The sequence below is a fragment of the Saccostrea echinata genome, unplaced genomic scaffold, assembly GCF_033153115.1.
Source record: "Saccostrea echinata isolate AGI-Se365-2 ecotype Australia unplaced genomic scaffold, CSIRO_AGI_Sech_v1 ptg000042l, whole genome shotgun sequence".
NCBI classification, from domain to species: Eukaryota; Metazoa; Mollusca; class Bivalvia; order Ostreida; family Ostreidae; genus Saccostrea; species Saccostrea echinata.
The window spans coordinates 4,501,520-4,526,830 of NW_026889791.1; the positions used below are offsets into that span (position 1 = coordinate 4,501,520).

The 25,311-nt window shown below is 36.5% G+C and overlaps 2 protein-coding genes across 2 annotated transcripts in view; one reads left to right on the plus strand and one right to left on the minus strand.

Annotated features, from left to right (window-relative positions):
- LOC133201200 (dynein axonemal heavy chain 2-like) overlaps nucleotides 1-12,339 on the plus strand; it is a 48,497-nt gene extending 36,158 nt beyond the window's left edge. The window contains exons 54-79 of the mRNA XM_061336996.1: nucleotides 181-391; nucleotides 940-1,056; nucleotides 1,208-1,349; nucleotides 1,439-1,725; nucleotides 2,136-2,300; nucleotides 2,503-2,628; nucleotides 2,755-2,970; nucleotides 3,067-3,217; nucleotides 3,346-3,495; nucleotides 4,137-4,269; nucleotides 4,430-4,574; nucleotides 4,668-4,867; nucleotides 5,233-5,359; nucleotides 5,548-5,734; nucleotides 5,955-6,160; nucleotides 7,594-7,719; nucleotides 7,832-8,023; nucleotides 8,931-9,122; nucleotides 9,423-9,607; nucleotides 9,809-10,034; nucleotides 10,188-10,304; nucleotides 10,391-10,540; nucleotides 10,644-10,820; nucleotides 11,357-11,431; nucleotides 11,649-11,799; nucleotides 11,880-12,339. Of these exons, the coding sequence (XP_061192980.1) occupies nucleotides 181-391; nucleotides 940-1,056; nucleotides 1,208-1,349; nucleotides 1,439-1,725; nucleotides 2,136-2,300; nucleotides 2,503-2,628; nucleotides 2,755-2,970; nucleotides 3,067-3,217; nucleotides 3,346-3,495; nucleotides 4,137-4,269; nucleotides 4,430-4,574; nucleotides 4,668-4,867; nucleotides 5,233-5,359; nucleotides 5,548-5,734; nucleotides 5,955-6,160; nucleotides 7,594-7,719; nucleotides 7,832-8,023; nucleotides 8,931-9,122; nucleotides 9,423-9,607; nucleotides 9,809-10,034; nucleotides 10,188-10,304; nucleotides 10,391-10,540; nucleotides 10,644-10,820; nucleotides 11,357-11,431; nucleotides 11,649-11,799; nucleotides 11,880-12,034 (4,309 nt within the window). The 3' untranslated portion in view covers nucleotides 12,035-12,339. The remainder of the gene's footprint in view (nucleotides 1-180; nucleotides 392-939; nucleotides 1,057-1,207; nucleotides 1,350-1,438; nucleotides 1,726-2,135; nucleotides 2,301-2,502; nucleotides 2,629-2,754; nucleotides 2,971-3,066; nucleotides 3,218-3,345; nucleotides 3,496-4,136; nucleotides 4,270-4,429; nucleotides 4,575-4,667; nucleotides 4,868-5,232; nucleotides 5,360-5,547; nucleotides 5,735-5,954; nucleotides 6,161-7,593; nucleotides 7,720-7,831; nucleotides 8,024-8,930; nucleotides 9,123-9,422; nucleotides 9,608-9,808; nucleotides 10,035-10,187; nucleotides 10,305-10,390; nucleotides 10,541-10,643; nucleotides 10,821-11,356; nucleotides 11,432-11,648; nucleotides 11,800-11,879) is intronic.
- Nucleotides 12,340-17,865: 5,526 nt separating this feature from the next.
- On the minus strand, nucleotides 17,866-25,112 carry LOC133201048 (serine/threonine-protein kinase Nek3-like). Its single transcript, XM_061336851.1, has 9 exons — nucleotides 24,819-25,112; nucleotides 23,636-23,688; nucleotides 23,253-23,325; nucleotides 22,513-22,666; nucleotides 21,530-21,667; nucleotides 21,008-21,257; nucleotides 20,801-20,923; nucleotides 19,828-20,644; nucleotides 17,866-18,194 (listed from the first exon to the last, which is right to left on the minus strand). The coding sequence occupies exons 1-9, from the start codon at nucleotides 25,075-25,077 to the stop codon at nucleotides 17,908-17,910; spliced, it is 2,154 nt and encodes a 717-aa protein (XP_061192835.1). The 5' UTR covers nucleotides 25,078-25,112; the 3' UTR covers nucleotides 17,866-17,907.
- Between the last annotated feature and the right edge of the window lie 199 nt (nucleotides 25,113-25,311).

The following is a 25,311-nucleotide window of genomic DNA, read 5'->3' on the forward strand; positions in this document are numbered from 1 at the left end:
CCCACTTGTGAGTAGGGCGAAAGGGGCAAAAATAAAACGGGGGCAAAAATTTCCCTGTATACAGTATATTGCCTCTCTCCTTATAGTTTTGATGACTTTTTTGTGTAAATAAAGCAGATATTTTCACTTTACTCCTTAGAAACAAGATTTTCAACTTTCTACTATTCTTTTGATGTTTAGACTTCTATTCGACAAGAAAAAAGAAATGGGAGGGGCGGCAGATAAGCTGCGTAATGGTTTGAGTAAGATTGACGACACAAGACAGAAAGTAGAGAAGATGTCTATAGAGCTGGAAGACGCCAAGACAAAGGTGGCTCAGTTCCAGAAGCAGTGCGACGAGTACCTGGTGATCATTGTACAACAGAAACGAGAGGCTGACGAACAGCAGAAGGTAAGATCAATACCTGGTGATCATTGTACAACAGAAACGAGAGGCTGACAAACTGCAGAAGGTAAAATCAAAACCTGGTGATCATTGTACAACAGAAACGAGAGGAAAATAAACAGCAGAGGGTAAGATCTATACCTGGTGATCATTGTACAATAGAAACAAGAGGCTGACGAGGTAAGATCAATACCTGGTGATCATTGTACAACAGAAACGAGAGGCTGACGAACAGCAAAAGGTATGATCAATACCTGGTGATCATTGTACAACAGAAACGAGAGGAAGACATGAATTGAAATTATAACTACCACAAGACAAATTGATACTGATTGCATATATATGTATATTTTGTGAAAAATGATTGATGTATAAGAACAATTCCTAAAAAAACAAAGGAAGTCACATCTTGTTATGTGTAGTAAAGTCTGATTACCTGTAAATGAATATAGCGATTATTCTAATGCCAGATTTGGTACACTGTCAATTCTTTGAAAAATGAGAGTTCTGAAAGTTTTTGGTGCCCACATCAATATGTGTGATTTATATTACAGTCTGTGGCCCAGAAAGGAGAGAGAATTGCTGAAGAGGAGAGTAAATGTCAACATATGGCTGATTTAGCTCAACACGATCTAGATGAGGCTCTTCCTGCCCTGAACGAGGCCATTGCTGTAAGAAATAATTATTTCCCAAATCAAATTCAAAGTAGAAAAATTGTAATGAGACTGTGCATCGGTTTACATTGGCTTTTCTTCGCCAAATCATGCTCAAAGTATTTTTTCTTCCATTCATAGATTATATTAATGTTGTACCTTGTTCTAGGCTCTTGATTCTCTGAACAAAAAAGACATGACAGAAATCCGATCCTACGGTCGCCCTCCCATGCTGGTGGAGAAAGTGATGGAGGCTGTGATGATCCTGCGAGGCAGTGAGCCAACATGGGCCGAGGCAAAGAGGCAGCTTGGTGAGTCTCAGGCTCCAGTAACAAGTTATAAAGAGAGAATCTACTGGTCACTGATCAATACTATAATTAATTGTTTCTTTTATTCACAGGTGAGCAAAATTTTATCAAGCAACTGATGAATTTTGAGAAGGACAACATCTCAGATCGTGTCCTGAAGAAGATTGGAGGCTACTGTGCACAGTCAGACTTCCAGCCTGACATCATTGGTCGTGTATCAGGTGCTGCCAAGTCATTGTGCATGTGGGTACGAGCAATGGAAGTTTACGGCCGAATCTATCGAGTTGTGGAGCCAAAGAAACAGAGACTGAATGCAGCCATGTCACAGCTCAAAGAAAAGCAAGAGGCTCTTGCTGATGCTAAAGCAAAGCTGGCTGAGGTAACTTTGAAATTTAGAGACAAACTACACATGGGATAGTAATCCTAAATTTACTACAGGTGTATGATTTTAATTAATTCTAGTTTCACACTGTGAGACTTGAATTTGAAATGTTTTAGATCGGTCATCTAGGGTTTAAATCATAGAGTTGTCAGCAAGTACCCAATAGGTGATCTATCACTTTTTAATCGTCAAAAATAAAAATTTTATTTTATTGATTATTTTGAAATTTGAAGCATGGAATGCTCTTTAAATTTTTTTTTTAAACAGTTAAATATTTTATGTGACAAGATGTTTTAATGATAAAAAAATGTAATTTCAAAGCAAAAGAAAACTAAATGAAATTTTGATAAGTAAAATTTTACTGCACTGAATGTTACAGCAGTAATAGTAACATATTATCTAAACAGGTTGAAGCAAAAATGGCTGAGTTGAAAAAGCAGTATGATGAAAAGTTGGCTCAGAAAGAGGAGCTGAAGAGAAAAGCAGAGTACACAGAACTTATGTTGGAGAGAGCTACTAAACTCATGTCAGGACTGGCTGGGGAGAAGGAACGATGGCAGGAAACTGTCAAGGTATGGGGTATAAATAATACATAAAGGGAGAGGGGTTGGGGGGGGGGGGGACAAGCAATGAGAGGTAACTGAATGGGGGGTGTGCTGGACAGGAGCAGTGGCCTAAAGAATATTCTTAATGAGATGAGGGGATTCTGTTTAAAACAAAGGATCAAATACATTGACATAGCCATTGTAATTGACTTGGTACTCAACTTTGCAGGACCTTGAGGAGAGGATGGGATACCTTGCTGGAGATTGTTTAATGGCAGCAGCATTTATGTCCTATATGGGTCCTTTCCTGTCTAACTACAGAGATGAACTGGTACAAAAGAAATGGATTGAAGAGGTACCTGTGTTGATAATCTAGGAATTTCCTGTCATTTTATAGATAGTGCCTATCAATTTTTTAATTCATATAACATGAATTAACCGGTTTGTATCAATAGAGTTATTTTCATACTGTATTTGTCAGGTGAGAAAACTTGGTATACCATGTGCTCCAAATTTCAACTTTTGTGAATTTATGGCCAAACCAACTCAAGTTAGAGACTGGAATATTCAAGGATTGCCCAGTGATGCCTTCTCTACAGAGAATGGTGTTATTGTGACCTCCTCTAACAGGTGGCCACTAATGGTGGATCCTCAAGGACAGGCCATCAAATGGATCAAAAACATGGAGGCATCAAGGGTAAATGACTTGTAATTAAAACTTTCCAACAAATAATTTAATGTAGACATAAGTATAAGATTACTGACATCCTGTGTTACCATGTTTTGTTTACAGGGTCTGAAAGTGATAGATCTACAGCAGACAGATTACATGAGAACTTTGGAATCGGCAATCCAGTTTGGTCTGCCAGTTGTTTTGCAGAATGTGCAAGAAAAATTGGATCCTTCCCTAGATCCTGTGCTGAACAAATCATTGATGAGAATTGGTAGGCAGACAGTAGTACAGTCAGACCTCATTATTTTGTAATAAAATGTGTATGTGTATGTAAATATTAAAATGTGCATTTGATGGTTGAAATCTGCAATTTTATGAAATGTACGATTTTGTTTGTAGGTGGTGCCTATATGATTAAGCTGGGAGACAAAGAGATTGAGTACAACCCTGAATTCAGATTCTATATTACAACCAAACTGAGTAACCCTCACTACACCCCCGAGATCTCCACAAAGACCACCATTGTCAACTTTGCTGTCAAGGAACAGGGTATCTATTTCTAATGCATTAAGTATAAAAAGATGATTCAGCATGTACCAGTTGTGAATGATCAGGAAGGAAAATGGAATGATTTGTAATTATAGTAAAGCATGATTATAAAGAACTACTAAGAAATCTTAACAAATCTGGTAGAAGACTTTCCACTTTGTTCCTTATACAGATATTAAGAATCTCAGCTATAAGGAAGCAAAATGTGACGTCCTAGTGACTTCCTTAAAACTGAATTTTACTGTATATAATGCTTAATTAAGGTACTGAGTGTTGTGGTCAGTAATTATATGATGCTTGTTTAGGTTTGGAAGCTCAGTTACTGGGTATTGTGATCAGTAATTATTTGATCCTTGTTTAGGTTTGGAAGCTCAGTTACTGTGTATTGTGGTCAGTAATTATTTGATGCTTGTTTAGGTTTGGAAGCTCAGTTACTGGGTATTGCGGTCAGTAATTATATGATGCTTGTTTAGGTTTGGAAGCTCAGTTACTGGGTATTGTGGTCAGTAATTATTTGATCCTTGTTTAGGTTTGGAAGCTCAGTTACTGTGTATTGTGGTCAGTAATTATTTGATGCTTGTTTAGGTTTGGAAGCTCAGTTACTGGGTATTGCGGTCAGTAATTATATGATGCTTGTTTAGGTTTGGAAGCTCAGTTACTGGGTATTGTGGTCAGGAAAGAGCGTCCAGACCTGGAGGAACAGAAGGACAGTTTAGTCAGGAGCATTGCAGCAGGCAAAAAGAAACTAGTGGAGCTGGAAGACGAAATTCTGAGGTCAGACAACAACAACAAAATCCACCAAACCTTTTTTACAGTTTTTCAAGTTTCTTTAAATGTCTTCAATATATGTTCAATGTATGGTTAGGTATTAATCTGTCAGATACTCTTTATATATCTTCATTATTTTCACTGGCTGGATTATGTTTGATTTCAGGCTGTTGAATGAAACAAAAGGCTCATTACTTGATGATGAACAGCTGGTAAACACACTGCAGACTTCCAAAATCACATCTCAGGAAGTAACAGAACAGTTACAGATATCCGAGACCACGGAGGTTAAGATTGATGCTGCTAGGGAGGTGAGCTGACCCACACAGGATAATTAATACTAATGGTTTTTACTGGATTATAATTAGATATAGTACTTACTGTATGAGGGATCTCGTTTGTAGGGCTACAGACCTTCAGCACAGCGAGCCTCCATCCTGTTCTTCGTTCTGAATGACATGGGACGTATTGACCCTATGTACCAGTTCTCTCTAGACTCCTATATTGAACTGTTCATCATGTCCATTGAGAAGAGTCAGCGAAGCTCCAAACTGGAGGAGAGAATTCAGAATCTGAATGAATACCACACCTATGCTGTATACAGGTATAATCCTAACATGTCCCTCTGTACTTACTGTGTAATTTAACTGACAGTTTCACTGGGGCCTTTTTTAAAAAAAAATTTTTGCTTGCCCACTCCTGACTCGGGATAAAAAAAATTGGATAGGTAGGTACATGTAGGGGGAAAAATTTTTTTATTCAAAAACTTTTGCCAAAATGAAGTTGAAATAGTTGTTAATGGGATGAGAAAACTCCAGAATGAATAAAAAAAAATTATTGTTTCCTGGAGTTAGAAAAGTTTTGAGTCGTGCCATTTTTAGTCAGTCGGCCGGGAGAGGGCACACAACAATTTTTTAAAGATGGCCTGGACTGAATCAGTTTGTAAATCTTCAATAAATTTTATTATAGATACACTTGTCGTGGTCTGTTTGAGCGACATAAGCTACTCTTCTCCTTCCAAATGTGTGCCAAGATCCTGGAGGCAGCCAGCAAGATCAACATGGATGAGTACAATTTCTTCCTCAGAGGGGGAGTGGTCAGTATCAGTAGTGATCTTCTAGAACATGTTTTGTTATTTTGCTTAAAACACAGGTTTTTGCAGTCAAGTGTGTTCTTAATAATGTAACTCATACTTTTACTTTGAATTTGTTCTGGTGTAAAAGCTTGTGAAGTCATTTCTATTTCAGTGACCTAATATGACAAATGACTGTTTGTTTGTTCTAGGTGTTGGACCGTGAGAACCAGATGGACAATCCCTGCTCAGGCTGGCTCGGTGATGTGGCCTGGGACAACATAACAGAACTTGAGAAGCTGACTAACTTCCACGGTATCATTACAGCATTTGAGCAGTATCCGAGAGACTGGAATATTTGGTATACCTCTGCTCAGCCTGAGGTGGCTCCATTACCAGGTCGGTACTAGGCAGGATTTGTGGGAGAAAAAAACTGTGATCTGTTACACTTACAACTAGTACTGAGTATAATTTCAAATGTTACATGTGAAATCATGTTGAAAGTTGTCGTCTTTTGCATTCCATTACTATTGTCTGTTGTCTGTCTCTGTTAAAGCACCTGTGATTTTTATTATTGACACTATTGGGTAGTAAGGTTTGGAATGTTGTCGTTTATCAGGTGAGTGGGATAATGCCTGTAATGAGCTACAGAGGATGTTACTGGTGCGCTCTCTACGTCCAGACAGGGTGTCATTCTGTGCCACATCCTTCATCATAAACAACCTAGGCTCTAAGTTCACAGAACCACCGGTCCTAGACATGCAGCAGGTGGTAGAGGACTCCACCACAAGGACACCCCTCATCTTTGTCCTGTCCCCCGGAGTGGTTAGTAGCCTCAAAAATCTTAGTTTGCTTACTCAAGTCAATTTTGGATCCAAAATTGCTTTAAATCCAAAAGGATTTCATTAAAACCAAAGGATTTTATTCATATTTGCCTATATACTCCTTTTTCTAGCCAGTATCTCTTAATATTGAGTTTCTGCTTATACATCTTTTAATTCATTGACTTGTATGGTCATCATTTGAATGAAATAGTATGGATATTCAAATTGTATACACATACATGTAACTCGTTGGGTTGATTGAAAAAGTTTTTGTTTCTTTTAGGGATGGCAATCGAATACAGAATTGCTAATCGGTTAACGGCAAGACGTTCCGACCGATTAACCGGTTAACCGTATCAAAAATATACATTTTCTTGATATACCCCCCCCCCCCCCCCCCCGTATCTCTATTCATAGTATACACAAGAAGAAGACTAACAAAGTTACTAGAAGTTAAATCATTCTATTTGTCTTGATTCTTGATAAGAAAACTACATGCATATATATTTTATTTCTGTTTCAATAGACAAGGAAAAATAAAAGAAAAACACGAATCATGTCTGAGAAATCAGATATATCCAGAGCAGATGTCACATAAGTTCATTCTGCATTGTCACCATAATTAAAACTAAGTCTGAACTACATGAATGAATATACAATGTTTGTTTAGTAATTTATTCGATGGACAACTGCAAAAGACAAACATACTAACGGGGATTTAATGTCATTAAAGAATAACATGACAGTCGGGGTAACGACATGGTGTTTTAACAGTAATTAACACCTCAAACACAAAATGACCAATTACCCCACAATCTCAATCCGAAGAACCATAATTACATGCACGTCAGCTTGGATATGTGAGAACGTTGAATTATCAAAGTTAATGCAGAGATTTCTCTTTTTCCAAAAATGAATTATAAGAAATTTGCGTTAAAATACACAAGTTATTATTTTTTTTCGACTAACCGATTACAGATTTTCTAACCGATTGCCATCGTTCCGACCAAGTAATCGGTTAACCGGTTACAAATTGCCATTTCTAGTTTCTTTTATAACAATTAAATCAAACGAAATATTTGGACCAAATACAATAAAACAAGTCTATAGCAAAGTGCCAGGGACAAACAATTATGATTTCTTATGGGTGTAATTCATCATCTCCTTAATTTGTTGTATCCATTATGTTCACAATAGGCATATGTTATAAAACTGCAGGGAAAGAAAGTTACTTCACTGTAGGCAAAAATTTACTATAAGTTTACTGTAGCCATGTTTCCCATAAAAGCATTTTCATATGATTAAGTGCAGACCAGTAGAACTAGTCTCATCAGAGATTTGTGGTTTGTAAACATCAGACGTAAATTATTGTCAGTTCAGTATGACTAAGCTATTAATGTCTGCAAGTATAAATTGATCTTTGTTTATTTTCAGGATCCCACAAGCTCTCTGATTCAGCTGTCTGAGGCAAGTGGAATGGCCCAGAGGTTCTATTCCTTATCTCTGGGGCAAGGTCAAGCTCCTATAGCAACTAGAATGATCAAGCAAGGTGTTAGAGAGGTAAGGTATCAGTCATAAAACATATTGGATACATCATTCAATTCCTCTATATACACTCTGAACACCTGAGTACATTTTCTGTGAATGTGAATGACACTTTTTTTATCTGTAGGGTAACTGGGTGTTCCTGGCTAATTGTCACCTGTCCCTGTCCTGGATGCCTCAGTTAGATAAGCTGGTGGAGCAGCTCCAGGTGGAGGATCCCCACCCTGAGTTCCGTCTATGGCTCAGTAGCAGTCCCCACCCTGACTTCCCCATCTCCATCTTACAGACCGGAATCAAAATGACAACAGAACCACCAAAGGTAAACAGTATGCTTACAGGATTGTAGCCAGAGATATTGAGCTTAGCTTAATTTTGAAAAAAGAGATAAAATTAGGTGTGTATAAGTGATGCAAAGACTTTTTAGCTTTAGTGACCAAAGGTAACATGTAGTTACCAAAGGCTCAAGTGAGCTTTTTTTGAGCCATTATTGCCCATTGTCTTTCTGTCTGTTTTCTGTCTGTTTATTAACTTTCACATTTTTTAATTCTTCTCCAGAATCACTGGACCATTTTCAAACTTGCTATAAAAATATCCTTGGGTAAAGGGGATTAACAATTTTTTTTCAAATGAAGCACTGTGCCCTTTAGAAAGGGGAGATACATACGGCACCCTCAGGCAATACAGATTTTATTTTGTTCAAATCATAGGGGTAGGTTAGGGCAACAATAGGGGATCAAAATTTAGGAAAAAGAAAAATCTTTTCAAGAAAAGCAGGGCCACACTAAATCATTTTGATAGGCAAACATTTCTAATTTGTGTGGATTTTTTTTTTTAATAAATTAAGGACCCTTGGGTTAAGTTGGAGCTAAAAGTACATAATGCATGTATTTTTTCGAAAAATCTCCAGAACAGCAAAGCCATGTTAACCATATTGATATTGAAGTACCAACATGTTTTGTGGATTCAAGTTAGGTAATATCATAACCCCTTTATTCAAGGGTGGGGCCACAAAATGGAATCAAAATTTTACATGGGAATGAAAAGGGGAAAAATCTGAAGAAGTACAGAGGGTCAAGGTGACTCGTGAGTTGTGCCTCATAGGCCTCTCGTTTACTGAATATTGAAGCATACAGTCTCTGGCTACGACAATTATCACCTTAAATACAAATAAGAGTTATAAATTTTACTATGTACACATTTTAATAGTGATTGTTATTAATTTCTAGGGATTGAAAGCCAACATGAAACGTCTGTACAACCTGATCACTGAGCCTCAGTTCCAGCGATGCACGAAGCAAGATAAATACAAAAAGCTGCTGTTTTGTCTGTGTTTCTTCCATTCTGTCCTGTTGGAGAGGAGAAAGTTCCTCATGCTTGGCTGGAACATTGCCTATGAATTTAATGACTCAGACTTTGAGGTAACAAGAATTTTCATTAATGTGTAGCCAAATTCAGGTCAGTTTAACTGGTACAGTGTACTACCACATTAGTGCCAGTAGCACTAAAATTGAATATTAATGACATTTCCAACTGTTTTGAGGAGATAACAGTTATTTTTCTTGATTGTTATTAGCAACACTAAATTTAAAAAAAAAATGTTTAAATGAAGTACTGCATTTAGTATATAATTTCCTGGGATATTCTGTAGGTAGAAATAAAATCATATAATATTCACTATTAAATACTTAAGTTGTATGGTGAATATGATATTTTGACAGGTATCAGAGAGCATCTTAAGCATTTACCTGGACGAATATGAGGAAACCCCATGGGAAGCCTTGAAATACCTGATTGCAGGCATAAGCTATGGAGGCCATGTTACTGATGATTGGGACAGGAGACTGCTCATGACCTACGTTTCAGAATTGTTCCAGGACCAAGTGCTCTCTACTCCTTTCTACAAGTATGTTGTTCTTCAGTTTCAAAACTGTTTCTTTAAAATATTGTTTGTTTCATGCAAGATTTAATATAGTACAGATTACAGAAATTATGTTAGCTTTACATGAGGATAAGTGCTAAGAAATGAAATCAGTCATAAAACCTTGGCCCTAAGTATATTAACCCGGGCATTTCCACAGCATTTTAAGGTTGATTTTCTTTACAGGGTGTCCTCTGTGTCCACCTACTATGTACCAAAGGATGGACCCTTATCATCTTATAAGGAGTATGTCAGCATGCTTCCTAATGTAGATCCACCAGAGGCCTTTGGACAGCACCCTAATGCCGACATTCAGTCCCAGATTCAGGAGACGAGGATGTTGTTTAACACACTTCTATCTCTACAGCCACAGGTGTCGGCAGCTAGTGGAGGAGAAAGTCGGGAGGATAAGGTAACAACTGCTGGGACTCTCCATCATTCTTTCTGTGATGCTTTAGTTTTCAGATGATATCTCTAAGCTTTTGCAATGAAATTTAATGTCAAATTTTTTGTTTGAGAAAAAGAAGTTTGTGCATAATTTTGAATGATCATTTTGTTCTTTTAGGTTCTAGATCTGGCAGCTAACATCTTTAAACAGATTCCTGAGAATATTGACTATGAGAACACAGCCAAAATCTTGTCCATCGACCCATCCCCTCTGAATGTGGTACTGTTACAAGAGGTCGGTACAAGCTGTTATCCCACTATTGATGATCTGAGAATGTTCACAATGTAAATGTTTATTGATGGTAACATCCATGTTTACAGATTCAGCGATACAATGCCTTGTTGGTAGAGATCCGACACTCCTTGACAGACTTGGAGAAAGGAATTCAGGGATTGGTCGTCATGACTGTAGAACTAGAGAATATATTCCAATGTATTTTTGATGGCAATGTTCCTCCATCATGGTTGAAGGTATTCAAAATCTCACTAAAAAAGAGTTGCATCGTAAGACCAGAAAATTAGATTTTTTTTTATATGTTGGCCCAGTGGATCCTATTGAGATTGTCTGTTGTAGGCTTATCCATCTCTGAAACCATTGGCAGCGTGGACTAGAGATCTGGTCCAGAGGGTGGAACAGTTTGAGAAGTGGGCACTCACAGCTCATCCTCCGACTATATTCTGGATGTCCGGCTTTACATTCCCCACGGGTTTCCTTACTGCTGTACTGCAGACATCAGCTCGTTTGAACAGCGTAAGTGTCTGTTGTGTCTATGATGTTGGTCATTGTGTTATCATTCCAATTATTATTCTCCCTAAATACTCGAATATAATTTTTTTTTTAATTGTGAGAATATTTTTAGCATTTAGTTATATTTTACCTGTCACTTTAGCCAAAATCAAAAAAACATGCACAACTTTTTTTTTTCTTCCATATGCAAACATGACTACCCTTAATACCATGTGTTTTAATGATTGTGGTTGTAAACATCCTAGGTGGCTCCTATGTCTCAAAAAATAGTTCCTTTGAGAAATATTCATCAGCTTATGAAGTACACAAAATATCCTTACCACAGATACCAAAATTGTTTCAAAATACTTTAAATAGAATGGGGGGATGTAAAGTTTAACGCAACAAATTTAAAATAATTAGTTTGTATACATGGAACTAAGATTGATTAAATTCATTCAGAAAAATTGATCTTCTACGTATGGAGCTATCAGACACAATTAACAGAGTGGTATCTTGAAAGCAGACCTTATCGGGATTGTTGTTTTGGTTTATTTTAGGTTTCTGTGGACTCACTGTCCTGGGAATTCAGTGTGATGACTGTTGATGACTCCAATATCACTGGACCTCCTAAGGTACCCATGTTCTGACAATTACTCTGATAAATGGATTCTGAATTTTCATTGTCATTGAAAAATCTGACATTTAAAACATTGTGATTTTTTCAATGTCAATATACTGGATTGCTATGCTTACAAGAACCAGCAGTGTCGGATATTAAAGGAAATATGGATAACATTAATACATGTACAATTTTCAAGAAATTGTTTTCATGATTGTTCCAAATTTCAGGATGGTGTATACATAAAAGGCCTTTTCCTACAAGGAGCAGGCTGGGATAAGAAGAACTCTCACTTGGTGGAGGCCAATCCAATGCAGTTGGTGTGCCTGATGCCAACCATTCATTTCAAACCAGTAGAAAACAAGAAGAAAACTGCTAAAGGTATGTCTTCATGAAATTTTGTTTCAAGCTTAAGTTTTCTGTTCTGCGTGTGCTGGGATTAACTCTTGCTTTGTTTGTAGGTATGTATATGGCACCGTGTTACTACTATCCTAACCGTGCGGGAGGAATGGGCAGGCCGTCCTTCGTGGTGGCAGTGGAACTGAAGGCCGGAGAGAAGGCCCCCGATCACTGGGTGAAGAGGGGAACTGCTCTACTGATGAGCTTGGACTACTAACTGTGATAAAAAAAACTATGATACAACATGTCAAGTGAAAACCTTTAGAGTTTAAAGATGATATACAAGGAGATTCAATATCATAAAGCACTTATGATAAATAAGAGGACTGATACTGAACACTCTTTTGATGAAAAAATGAAAAGACATAAGTCTGCTTTAAAAAGAACCATTAATTATGTTGGTAAAACAAATGAACCAATTGATTTTTGATTGGGATTTTGTCTTGTGTTATTTTTGTCATTCTTATGATTGCATTGTTTTGTTTTTTATACCAGTATTTTGACTAATTTATTGATAAAACTGTTGACCTATTATATTTGAATTTGCATTTTTCCTTTAATCTTGAAAGTATTTCTGTGCTGGGATCTACCTGCAAAAAGGTATCTCTTCGTTTGACAAAAAAACAAGAGCTGAAGTGAGTCAACTAACAAAATTTGATGATTCTAAGACTTAGTATCATAAATATGAAATTCCAGCAGTAGGTCACTGTGACATACTTTTTAGTTGACAACCGTCCAAGGAGCCAAGATGCATAACCTGACAAAATTTAATGATTTTAAGCCTGTTATTATCCTAAATTTTGAGGTAAAAGTGTGAAATTCCAAAAATAGGTAACAATGAATGACCTTCTTTTAACTGAAACACTTCCAGGACCCAAGACGCATCAACTGCCAAATTTTAACTTTTTTTTATCTGATATATTTAGATACAAGCATGAAATTCCACAAGTACTTCATTGTGACCTACTTTATGGATGTCACAATGTGAGGATCCTAGTGACTCAACAAAGCCTCTTAGTATCTTAAATGTTGAGATACAACTATGAAATTCCAAAAGTACATCACTGCAACATACTTTTTAGCTCTTCTGAGCCAAAGGCTCAAAGAGCTAATGCTATGGTCATTTGTGTGGTGTGCGTAAACTTTTTAGAATATGGGCCATAACTCAAGAACCCCCTGGCCAATAATTGTCAAATTTGTCACAGGGTATCCTTGGCCCAAGGGCTCCCTTTTATACTAAAACTAGAGTTGTGACCCTTAAACAAGGGGAGATAATTAGGGAAATAGAAACAAAAGTACTGGTTGCTAAAACATCTTCTCAAGAACCACTGGGCAGATTATCACCAAACTTACACAAAAGGATGAGGATGTGTTGTAGATTAAAATTTGCATGGGGATTTACCCTGGGGCAAAGGGCGTGGTCTCAAGGTCACTTCAAAGTTGACCAAAAATTACATTATATTAAAATGTTGATATTTTGCTTACTATAAGGACTAGGATCATCAAATCTTGTCAGTTGATGCATCTAAGGACTTCATATCATGTTGACTCAAAAGTAGGTCACGGTGACCTACTTTTTAAATTTTGCGGCCATTCTTTTTCAAAATGATTTAGAGGCATATTTTGAACAATTTAAGGCCTGTAATCATCAAAGTTTGTCAGTTGATGTATCTTGGGTCCTCAAAGTACGTCAACTAAAAAGTAGGTCACCTTGACCTACTTTTTGAACTTTATGGCTAATGTTTTTCAAATCAATTAAGGTCATTAATTCAAAAATCGAGAGGTTTAGAATCATTAAATCTTGTAAGATGATGCATCTTAGGACCATAAAACATATTTATTAAAAAGTACGTCACAATGACCTACTTTTTGAACTTTGCAGGCATTCGATTTCAAAGCGTTTTAGAGGCATAATTTGGACATTTTAAGGCCTATGATCATAAAACTTTGTTAGTTGATGCATCTTGGGTCCTCAACAAAGGTCAACTGAAAAGTAGGTCACCATGACCTACTTTTAAATTTATATGACTATAATTAAATATTTCAGGTACTATTTGGCTTAGAATCATCAAACTTTGTCAGTTGATGCATCTTGGGTCCTCAGAGTAGGTTGACTAAAAAGTAGGTCACTGTGACCTACTTTTGAAAATTTATGGCTTTAATTAATATTTTCGGTACTAATTGGCTTAGAATCATCAAACTTTGTCAGTCGATGCATCTTGGGTCTTCAGAGTAGGTCAATTGAAAAGTAGGTCACTTTGACCTATTTTTGAAAATTTATGGCTTTAATTAAATATTTCAGATACTAATTGCCTTAGAATCATCAAACTTTATCAGTTGATGCATCTTGGGTCTTCGGAGTAAGTGGACTGAAAAGTAGGTCACCATGACCTACTTTTGAAAATTTATGGCTTTAATTAAATATTTCAGGTACTATATAATTGGCTTAGAATCATCAAACTTTGTCAGTTGATGCGTCTTTGGTCTTCGGAGTAAGTCGACTAAAAAGTAGGTCACTGTGACCCACTTTTGAAAATTTATGGCTTTGATTATATATTATCAGGTACTAATTGGCTTAGTATCATCAAACTTTATCAGTTGATGCATCTTGGGTCCTCGGTGTACAACAACTGAAAAGTAGGTCACTGTGACCTACTTTTGAAAATTTATGGCTTTAATTAAATATTTTGGGTACTTGTTGGCTTAGAATCATCAATCTTTGTCAGTTAATGCATCTTGGGTCCTTGGAGTACGACAGCTGAAAAGTAGGTCACAGTGACCTACTTTTTAAATTTTATGGCTGTATTTGATATTTTCAGGTACTATTTGGCTTAGAATCGTCAAAATTTGTCAGTTGATGCATCTTGGGTCCTAGGAGTAGGTTGACTGAAAAGTAGGTCACCGTGACCTACTTTTGAAAATTTATGGCTTTAATTAAATATTCTGGGTACTAATTGGCTTAGAATCATCAAACTTTGTCAGTCGATGTATCTTGGGTCCTCTGAGTACAACAACTGAAAAGTAGGTCACCGTGACCTATTTTTGATAATTTATGGCTTTAATTAATTATTTCAGGTACTAATTGGCTTAGAATCATCAAACTTTGTCAGTTGATGCATCTTGGGTCCTTGGAGTACAACAATTGAAAAGTAGGTCACTTTGACCTACATTTTATGGTTATAATTTTAAAAAATATTTTAGGTATTAATTGACTTAGAATCATCAAACTTAGTTGATGGGTCCAAAGAGAATGACAGGTGATAAGTAGGTCACCATGACCAACTCTCAGGTACTAATTGGCTTAGAATCATGTGGGTTCTCAGAGTGTGAATTGGAATTTCAAGGGTTTATCTCAAATATACAGGATACTTAGAGGCTTCAGATAGAAGTGATAGGTTGTACAGTTTATCAGAAGCGCAATTCAAGGTCCTTGGGCCTCTTGTTAGTTGACACAGTCAGATCAATATGTTATACAATGTATTATCTTCTTTAGTTATAGAGGTCCCATGATACATCACCTGACAAAATAACATGATTTCAAGCCTCTTTAAAATATTCTGAATATTGAGGTAAAAGTGTGAAATTCCAAAAAAAAGATCACTGACCTACTTTTTGATTGACACACTTTTGGACCAATATGCATTAACTGACAAAGTCTGAGGATTCCAAGTCACATGGTATCTGAAAAATTAAAATATAGCAGTGAAATTCCAAAAGTAAGTCACTCTGACCCACTTTTTGATAAACACTCTCTGAGAACCCAAGATGCATCATCTGACAAAATCTGATGATTCTAAATTAAATTTAGATATAGCCTTGAAATTCCAAAAGTAGGGCATGGTGACCTGCTTTGGGGTTGACTCACTTCACAAACCCAAAATACATTAACTGATAAAGTTTGATGATTCTAAGCTACTTAGTATATCAAATATTAAAATATAGAGATGAAATTCCAAAAGTAGGTCACTGTGACCTACTTTTCAGTAGACACAGTCAACTCAACTATGAGTTAATCTCTGATTCCACACAACATGGGTATTCTTCAGTACAATGTTTCAATATGACTAACATGGCCTTGCAGTTTAGGAGAAGAAAATTCTTTACCTGTATACATGCATTATGTACATGTAAAATATGGCCCCATCCTACCCAGGGGGGAGGGGGGGGGGGCAAGATTTAGAAATTCAGTTTAGAATCTACATTATGTCAGGAAGCTTTCAAATAAGATTCATCTTTTCTAGTCAAGTGTTTTTAAGAAAATTTTCTGTATATTTCTATGTAAAACATACTGTGGCCACACCCTACCCCTGGGGACCTTGATTTGAATGATTTAGAAGCTACACAACCTTAGAATACTTTCACTGGATCTGGTTCATAAGAACATTTCTGATCCCACCTCAGATGTTTATGGAGGTTTGCTCTGCTTCTGATTTGTGTTGTTTCAATGGACTTTAAGCTTGAAAACTATTTGCATCTCTGTATTTCATTCTAAAGAATTTTCCTACATACGTAAGTGTACTCTTTTTCACAGCCTGGGTCATAATTCCACAGAACCACACTATCTGTTCCATATGCCAGTAGTAAATTTGGCCAATTTTTGGGTTGTTTTTGTATGTCTTATATGAAGTTTGAGTATGCTGTGACAAATTTCTGTGAAAAAATTTGTGACCTTGTACATAGCATAAATTAATCCTACAGGGAAAAAGTATGTCATTACCTCAGAAAGCTTCCATCTAAGTTTTATCTTTTCTAGCACAGTGGTTCTTGTGAAAAAGATTTTTTAATGACCCAACTCAACTTTTGTCTTCATGAGGGCTTGGGCTTGGAAAAATTTAGAATCTCTTTTACCTATGAATGCTATGTGCCAACTTTGTTAAAGAATTGCCCCAGTGGTTCTTGAGATGAAAACATAAATATTGCATGTAGTTGAGAGTAATGGTGGAAATTTTCATCCCAAGTAATGGTGGAAATTTTCACCCCAAGTAAACCATTGTCAACCAATTTGCATTTTGACATATCCTCTGTGATATTTTAAAAATTTGAATTAGAATATTCATTGTAAGCAATTTAAGTTATTTGAGTGACCCCCAAAAAAGAGAGGGGTTTTCAAAAAATACTTTAGTGAACATTTATCTTTCTTTTTCAATTTAGAGCAAAGGTCAATTAGTGCCAATTTGAATAAGTGCTAAAGTATTTCTTTACATTCTATTAAAGATTTATGTATTAAAATTATATTTTGCTGGTAATCATAAATCAGTCCACAGAACTTTATGCTGTGACAGGAAAGGAGAAAATGTACGACTGGACCGGGAATCGAACCCTGGACCCCTGTGGTCTACCTACTGAGCTACCCAGGCCAATATCCACAGCCCAAACCATTATATTCCTCACTCCTTGAATTGTCTTCACCTTCAAAGACACAGCCCAAGTTCTTATTGCCCCTGGCAGGACTTTGACCTGTAAGTTCAGGGGTGGTCTTTGGCACCAAATTATGTAATGGGAAAGGAGAAAAATGCAACAGACCAGACCGGGATTTGAGCCTGAGGCCCCCTGAATCTCCAATCAGGTGCACTACCATCTGAGCTATCCAACAACTGGCGATTGAACCCATCTGACTGCCATTGTCTCCCTCCCTGAAGGTCTTCACCCCAGAAGATACCAACTCAGGCTCTTCCCTGGCAGGTCTTTTATCTGTCACTTCCAGGACATGGCACGGCACCAAATGTAATGGGAGAGGAGAAAAATGCAACGGACCAGACGGGGATTGGAACCCCTGCCCCCTGAATCTCTAGTCAGGGGCTCTACCGACTACCCAGTCCAGTATCCATGGCCCAAACCATTACAGTGCAAAAGGCATCAAATGTGACACCCCCACCCTAACATCCTCCCACCAATTCCTTTTTTAAATGACGTCACATCCATGTACAGAATTTATGACATAAACTCAAATTCAGTGGAACTTATTTAATTTATAACTCTATTTTCATCTGTCTACATCATTCTTCAATAGAAAAAATAAATTAAATTCAAATGAATATTCAATTACATATTTTGTGCCCTGTGTAAACTGCAGGGAATATTAATTCAGCATCAATATGACATTTGTATGTAACACAACACAAGGGGAAGAAATTCCCTCTTATTTTCTGGAATGATCCGTTCTACTTCCTGGAAGGGTTTTTGTTCAATCATGCTCTCTGTTATTTTGCTGATGTACTTATCTGCTTCTCTCTTCCCAAAAGCCCTGATAATTACTGCAGACAAAAACTCTATTCCCTTACTCCTGTCTGTTATAAAGCTACACACAGAGTTATATAAGATACTTGGTACACTATTCAACAATTCCTGATTGAAGTCCATTTTGCCTTGGTCTGTATCTGGAAAGAGAAAAAAAAAGGTTAATAAACAATTCTATAATTGTAAAATAGGAAATTTCTTCTTTTCCCATTTTTGTGAAACTCTTCTTTTTAATCAAAATGCAAAAATTAATTAAAATTGCAAAAAATCTTCCATTTGCAATCTCTAGAGCATGTGATTGAGAAGAACCATAATTAGAGGCTCCCAGTGCCTCACTTTGTTCCTGAGCTGAATTCAACTCTGTACAATGATTGGATATGAAGCAAATACATCTGAAAAGTGCAATAAAACAGCAAACTCCTTCAGATAGTAATCATGAGGTTTCAAAAATTCACAACTTAACTGATGCCTGAAATCATGTTTGTTGCAGTCAGTCATAAATAACTACTAAACAAACAAACCAGAGGCAAACCAACAAAATCATTCTTTAAGGTCAAAGGATACTTAGTCCATTACAAAGGCAGTATTATATAAATTTACTGCATGTAGTTGAGGGTATCACTGAAAATTTTCAATGTTACCCTCAACTACATGCCCTATTTATTACATTATACCTAATTCTTATACAAATATAGGTAGAATTGCATGTGCAGATTCCACCCAGTCAATAATTTTTTGGAATAACACCCATCATCAAGCAATATTGACTGTTGCTATGTTCTATGCCATGGGTTAAGTTCAGGACAAGCAACCTTTATGTCAGATATAAGCTTCTAATGATTCTCCATTTGGTTACAACAAAAAATAATTGCTTTTGTACATTGTGATCTTGATCTCCTTCAAATGACCTTGGTATAGATCAATGAAGGATGATTCTGACTAGGCTATTTTCAGTAACAAAAAAAATTAACAGTAATATGATGCAAGAAGTAATAAATTGATGGGCAAATGTTAATTTTTTGGAGTCAACTGCAGTGTTGGGTCAGTTTCAAAAAAAAAAAAGAAAACTAAAAGAGGAGTGGCATTTTGAAATGATTATGGGATTGTCTCAATTCTTAACAGTGCCAACAACATTCATCAAAATTGAAGCAAAAAAATCCTAACATAGTCCAGCATTGTAAAGTCAGAATTTTATTAAATTGAACAAAAACTGTTAGGAGGTGTAGAAGGTGGAGATAATGAACAGTGATCAATCCCATGAGTCCAGTGAAGAATGTGAAGAATGTGAATCATATGGGCAAGGCAAAACCAAGGACCTCCAGAAACACCAGAGGTGGAATCAGGTACGTAGGAGGAATACGCATCCACTTATTAAAGAGATTGTTCTATTTCAGTAGCACCTGCAATATTCTGCATTATAATTGAAAGAGATGGAGAGGGGTTCAGATCTTTATAGTTAGCTTGGTACCATTATGCAGATTCAAAAAAAAAAATGTAGGGAGCAGCATTTTGAAGAATTGTTTCCATACAGACAAACATAGAGATAACAGACCCATTACCACACAAATGCACAGCTCTTCATTCACTCACCTTTAGAGCTACAGTCCTACTATACTGATTCATTGACCTTTAGAGCTACAGTCCTACTATACTGATTCATTGACCTTTAGAGCTACAGTCCTACAATACTGATTCATTGACCTTTAGAGCTACAATCCATTGACCTTTAGAGCTACAGTCCTACTATTCTGATGATGATGACAAGGTTTATACCTTTGTTCCCTGAAGGCATAAGAGATGATGAGATATTGTAGGTATATCCATCTGTCGACAGCCTTTTGATGCTTCCTGCTGACTTTGCTCTTGGGATTGAACCGTCATTATGGTTCTGTTTTTTGTCCACAAATACACAGTCATAGGAACTTGATCTTCTTACTTTCTTGGGGCTGTTGATATTGTCAGCAACAGTTGTAGGTTTGATTTCACTTTCAGTTACACCCTGATCCAAAAATACTTCATTTTCTGTTTCTGATTGGTCAGGTTCATCATTACTGGCACGGCATGATGGGTATTTGTGTCTTGAGAAAAGTTTTTTGGTCACACTTGAACTTTCAGACCCAATAGGAGTAGGTCTTCTGTCAGAGGTTCTGTGTTCCATGCTAGGAGTCTTAAACCTTGGTTTTGCCTGACATTCACTGCTGTGTATCCCAGAGCTTCTCCTCTCACTGTTAACTCTCTTCATCTGATTGGACTCTGCTGCGTGTCCTCTGAAATTATTACCTCCTTCCTTCTGAAATGCTTGAAGACTCTGAGGCTTGGAATCCAGACTTTTGCGTCCTGATGGTGGTTTGCCAATGTTTTCACATGATTCAACACTTTGTTGTCTTCTTGAATCCTGATCTCTTTTTTCAAGTTTCTGTCTGGGTATTATATCATTAGACTGCCAGTTTTCTTTATTGTTGATATCAGTTTGGAAATCAACATTTTTTGTGGATTTTTTTCTTTCAATCACTGGCTTGTTTTCAGTGTTAGTGTTGGATGAACTTCTTTCCACTCTGCAGAACAGAGCTGCCCTTGAAATGGACTCTTCCTACAAAAAAAACAAGTCTGTCAGATACCATGCTCCACAAAGCTCCATGTTCTTCTAAATGGAGAAATTGGCTGATAATCATTGTAATTTATCATATTTAAGTGTATTTGAATGATAATGCAATGAACAAACTTAACATGAAGACAGATAAATTACCTGACTGTCAGATTGCCTCTTCCTTTGCTTGGCCACAATATGTGAGATATTTGGAGTATTTGCCAGTTGCTTAAATTTTGGGTTCTTAACCAAGTATGTCTTTCCTGCCATCTTTGGGTCCAACTATGAATGAGAATTAAGTCAAATACCCAAGTTCCAGTCAAATTTTGGATTCAGTGTCTTTGCTGATAAGACAATTTTACCTACATTTTCTTTGTCGACTGAAGCTATGCTGTTTTTTCTTTCTTTTTCTTCCTTATGCTTTGTTGGTATGTTTGGGAGACTAAATCGTCGCTCCTTTGACTGAAGCTGTCTGAGTTGTCGGCTCTTTGGGTCATGTTTCTGTATATATGGTTTAAGTGCAGACAGAGACAGGATATAATCTGCTGAGGGACGATTCTCAGGGTTTTTATCTAGGAGCTTTTTAATCAGAAGACTCAAGGTTGATCCCAAAAATCTGTAATTCACATAGTATTTTTTTCTTTTGAAGTACAAGATAAATCATTAATTTCTGCTATGAAAAAAAATGGAAATATTCTTTAAAGAAATGTTTCTAATTTGATATGGAGATACACACTAACATTCAGCTTCCAAAGTGAGGATATCCAGATACTGATCAACTAATGACAGCTAATTTCTTCAGAGTCATCTTTTTATTGTTACATTTATAATTACTGTAATAGATATTTATAACTATCTTATTTTTATTTTATGATAACTAAGAATAACCTTGGAATAGCTTTGTAATTTTCCTGCAGGATTTTTAAGATGAGTTCCTGTAGATCTTCAGCATTAAATGGTACACTCAGACAACACATCTCATACAAGACACAGCCCAGGGCCCACATGTCACTCTTGTGGTTATAGCTAGGAGTTCAGGTAAGGAATTCAAAAATAGGTCTCAAAAATGATCAACACACTCTCAAAAAGATTTGCTTATACATATTCATTGTATCGGTACATTCTAAAATAATGTTAATTCCCATCTGCCCTAATCTAATACTGCATACTGGAATATACTGTTCTTGCAAATTTTTGATTCTGGCAAATTTGTACAGTAAATGTTGAAGCAAGCACGATTTCATGTACATAATTATATTAGTAAAGTGAACTCATGACTACTCACAAACAAAAAAGACATATTCTGTCATCAACTAACAGAATAAAATAAAATATTTTTAAGTTACAGCTAGGCTTCTAATAAATATATTTTCACTGCCCTTGGAGGCTTGAAATGACCCAGTTTTATTGTACAAGTTATATTTACAATATAGTGCACCATCACGATACAATATACCCTGCATTTGTATGGATTACCTCCCCTATAAACATAATTTGTTTTTTAATACTTGGCTTTTTTTAAGTTTTAATGTTACAACTCAAATTTCTTAAAAATGCATCTACTGACTAAGTTTGGTGATTCTAGGCTTCAAAACTGCACAAGCACCAAAAGAGTTTTGCCATATATGGCCATATCATCTTAATTAAAGGTCAGTGATGTAACTTTAAAGTGCAACACACTGTAGTTGAATCAGCTGACAAAGTTTGATGATTTTCGGCCTCAAAGTATTCAAGTTATGAGCCTAACAAGAAAATGTTAAAAGACAGTTGGATGGACAGATGCCATACCATAATAAGTCCCATCTTAGACCCATGAATTTTATTCAAACATATTTCTGAGATCACTCTGAGCTGACACTTGTGAAGGATACGGCTTTTTCTGGCATATTTCTGGACTGAGATAGAAGGGTGTACCTATGGTGGTCACAGCCAAATCCGAACTGTCCTTGAGTACTCGAGCTATTCCAAAGTCTCCAACTTTTACAATGGATTTTGAGGTTAAAAATATGTTCTGAGACTTTAGATCTATGGAAATCAAATAGATTCATGGTTAAGGAGCCTCATCTTATCCACACCAGTATATCATAAGCAGACAAGCTACTGGGCCATAAAGCTCACCTGGTTCTGCTCATGAACTGCTCTTTTGAGTCATTCTCCACAATATAAAATTTTTCATTTTCTTTGAAAAATTGATAACCATGTATACAGTATATATAAAGCTTTGAATGGTTCTTATATCCCAAACAAGACCTTTTGGCCGATTATGCAAATCATGGCAATAGGAACTGGGAAGGGAGGGCATGAGGGGGACACGTCCCCTCCCCAATAATTTTGCTGATATATGGTACACTATAGAAAACAAAATACTTTATGGAGAAGCCCCCTCAATAATTATGCCTGATGACCCTTTTTTTTTAACTTGTCAAGAAATGTTTACTTGTAAAAAATTCTTTCATCAAAAAGAAAACAAAAGGCTCCTGGGATGCAATGCCCACCTGAGTCACTGTGCTAATAATAATGTCCCAACCAGATTCAAATCATTGTTTTTAATAAGGGGATGACTGTGGTGAGCAGCATGGCCCAATGTGCCTCATGTATATAATACATGTACCTCTGTGTAGTATGTTCTGTTTGTGGATGTACTGAAGTGCCATGCACATCTGAACAAACCAATCCATGATCACCTACAACACAAACAAACAATAAGATTACTACAATATTAAAACTCTAAACCAACCAAGCAGAACCCATGAGCACTTACATCACAAACAAATTAAGAATTAATGATACAAAAGTTATATCTCTAAACATGTAGAGAAAAAAAAATAATAAAACTGAAGATGAAGATCCAAACAAATTCATAATTGGCCTACAGAGAGAGAGCGATCATTGCTTCTAAAATAAAAATTGCAGACAATGTAGGTTTCTTGACATCTGAGGTCCAATTTGACAGATACATGTAAATATGTCCCAATTCAATCTTTAGATACACACCTCTTTGTTGAACGAAACTCCTTTTTGGTCACAAATCTTCTTATGAAGATCACCTGAAATGAATGAAATATTAACATCATCAACTTCACTGTAAAAGTAATTTTATCTACACCTTGAGACTAGAAGATAAAAGTGGAATATTAATTACGACATAGAGAGGGAAAGTTGATGGTGGAAAAGTTGAAGTCATCCCGTTTTGTTGAAAAGTTAACTTTTCAATTGGCCATTAACGTCTACAGTCAGCAAAATAACCAAAGATGTGCCAGACTCTGTAGTGCCTTTTAGGCCAAGGTCACTGGGATATACTGAGTTGACATATGAATGAAGATTACTATAATTATTTATTGATAAAATGTCATTAACATATTGAAATGTTGAATTGAAAGCCTCATGAGAATATAAAAACTCTTATATCCAAATGGAAGAGGCAATATGCCCAGCTTTTTGCTCCAAATGACATAAACATGTGCTGTGTGGAGTGTAAGTGGACCTAGTTCAATTTTATTTAAAAACAAATGGAAGAAACATTTACTGATAATTATATTTTTGCAATCCAACTACAGCATCTCATTGACTGGCTTGGGCAAATTAGATGGAAATGGAAATACAGTTGACCTTTGATATCTTGAACAGGGATATCAAGAATTTCATAGATAATGGTCAAAATTTAGCTTCTTCTCTTCTTCTTCTTCCCTTAATGGAGTGATCTCAATTTGAGTGTTAATACTCCAGCTGAAAGTCTTTTGACCATTTTTTTTATGTATTTTAGCCTCAATATCTCCATGTAATCCTTAGATATTTCGAAGTTTTTTCTCTGCCCCATCAAGTTTGAGATAACAAGGTTTGACTGTACTTCAACCAGTCCTTGACAAGGAATCCCAAGTTACAATGTGGATTGCACTCTGTTGCAAATGTCCATAAGATGTACTGAGTAAGACCTAAAGACCTATGGTTAAACGGGAATTGGAAGAAAGGGGTTAAGGGTGAGGAAAGAGAGACAAAGGCATAATATTTATTTAATATCTCATTTGGGATTTTATATCCCAAAACGGGCCATTTTAATTTTATCCCATTTGGCCATTGGGAAAATTTGGTCCCAACCTATGGTCCCCATCTTCGTAGTATTGGATCGTTAACCATACAACTAGTTTAGTTAACTAACATTAAAATTGAATACACATACCACCATCAGCATATTCCATTGCAATATTTAAAGCCCCGTCGTGAACATAGGCGTCCAAATACCGCACAATATTCACATGGTGCATTCGCCCCAGAACGGATACTTCGGTCAAAGCCTGGTCAAGTTCCCGCTCGGATAATCGGAGAATATTTATCACTTTCACCACACATCTCATTTCATGTTTTCTTGACTTTGCAATCCATGCCTCTCCAAATGTTCCCGTTCCTAATAATGTCAACAGCTGGAAATTATCGGCCATTTTACTGGACAGTCTCTCACCTTGACCTTGTCAAGGGCAATAAGCATGACAAGCGACAGTGAAGGTCAGATTATTTATTTCTAAGGCGAATGGGCACAGATTCTTTATTTCCTAAAGTCTGACAAGCAAAAAAAAAAGGAAGAATGCCAAACACCAAAGCTCTATTTTAGGGGAAGGGGATAATAGGCAAGGACAGATTATTTGCCCCCCCCCCCTTCAGAATGAAATGGTCGC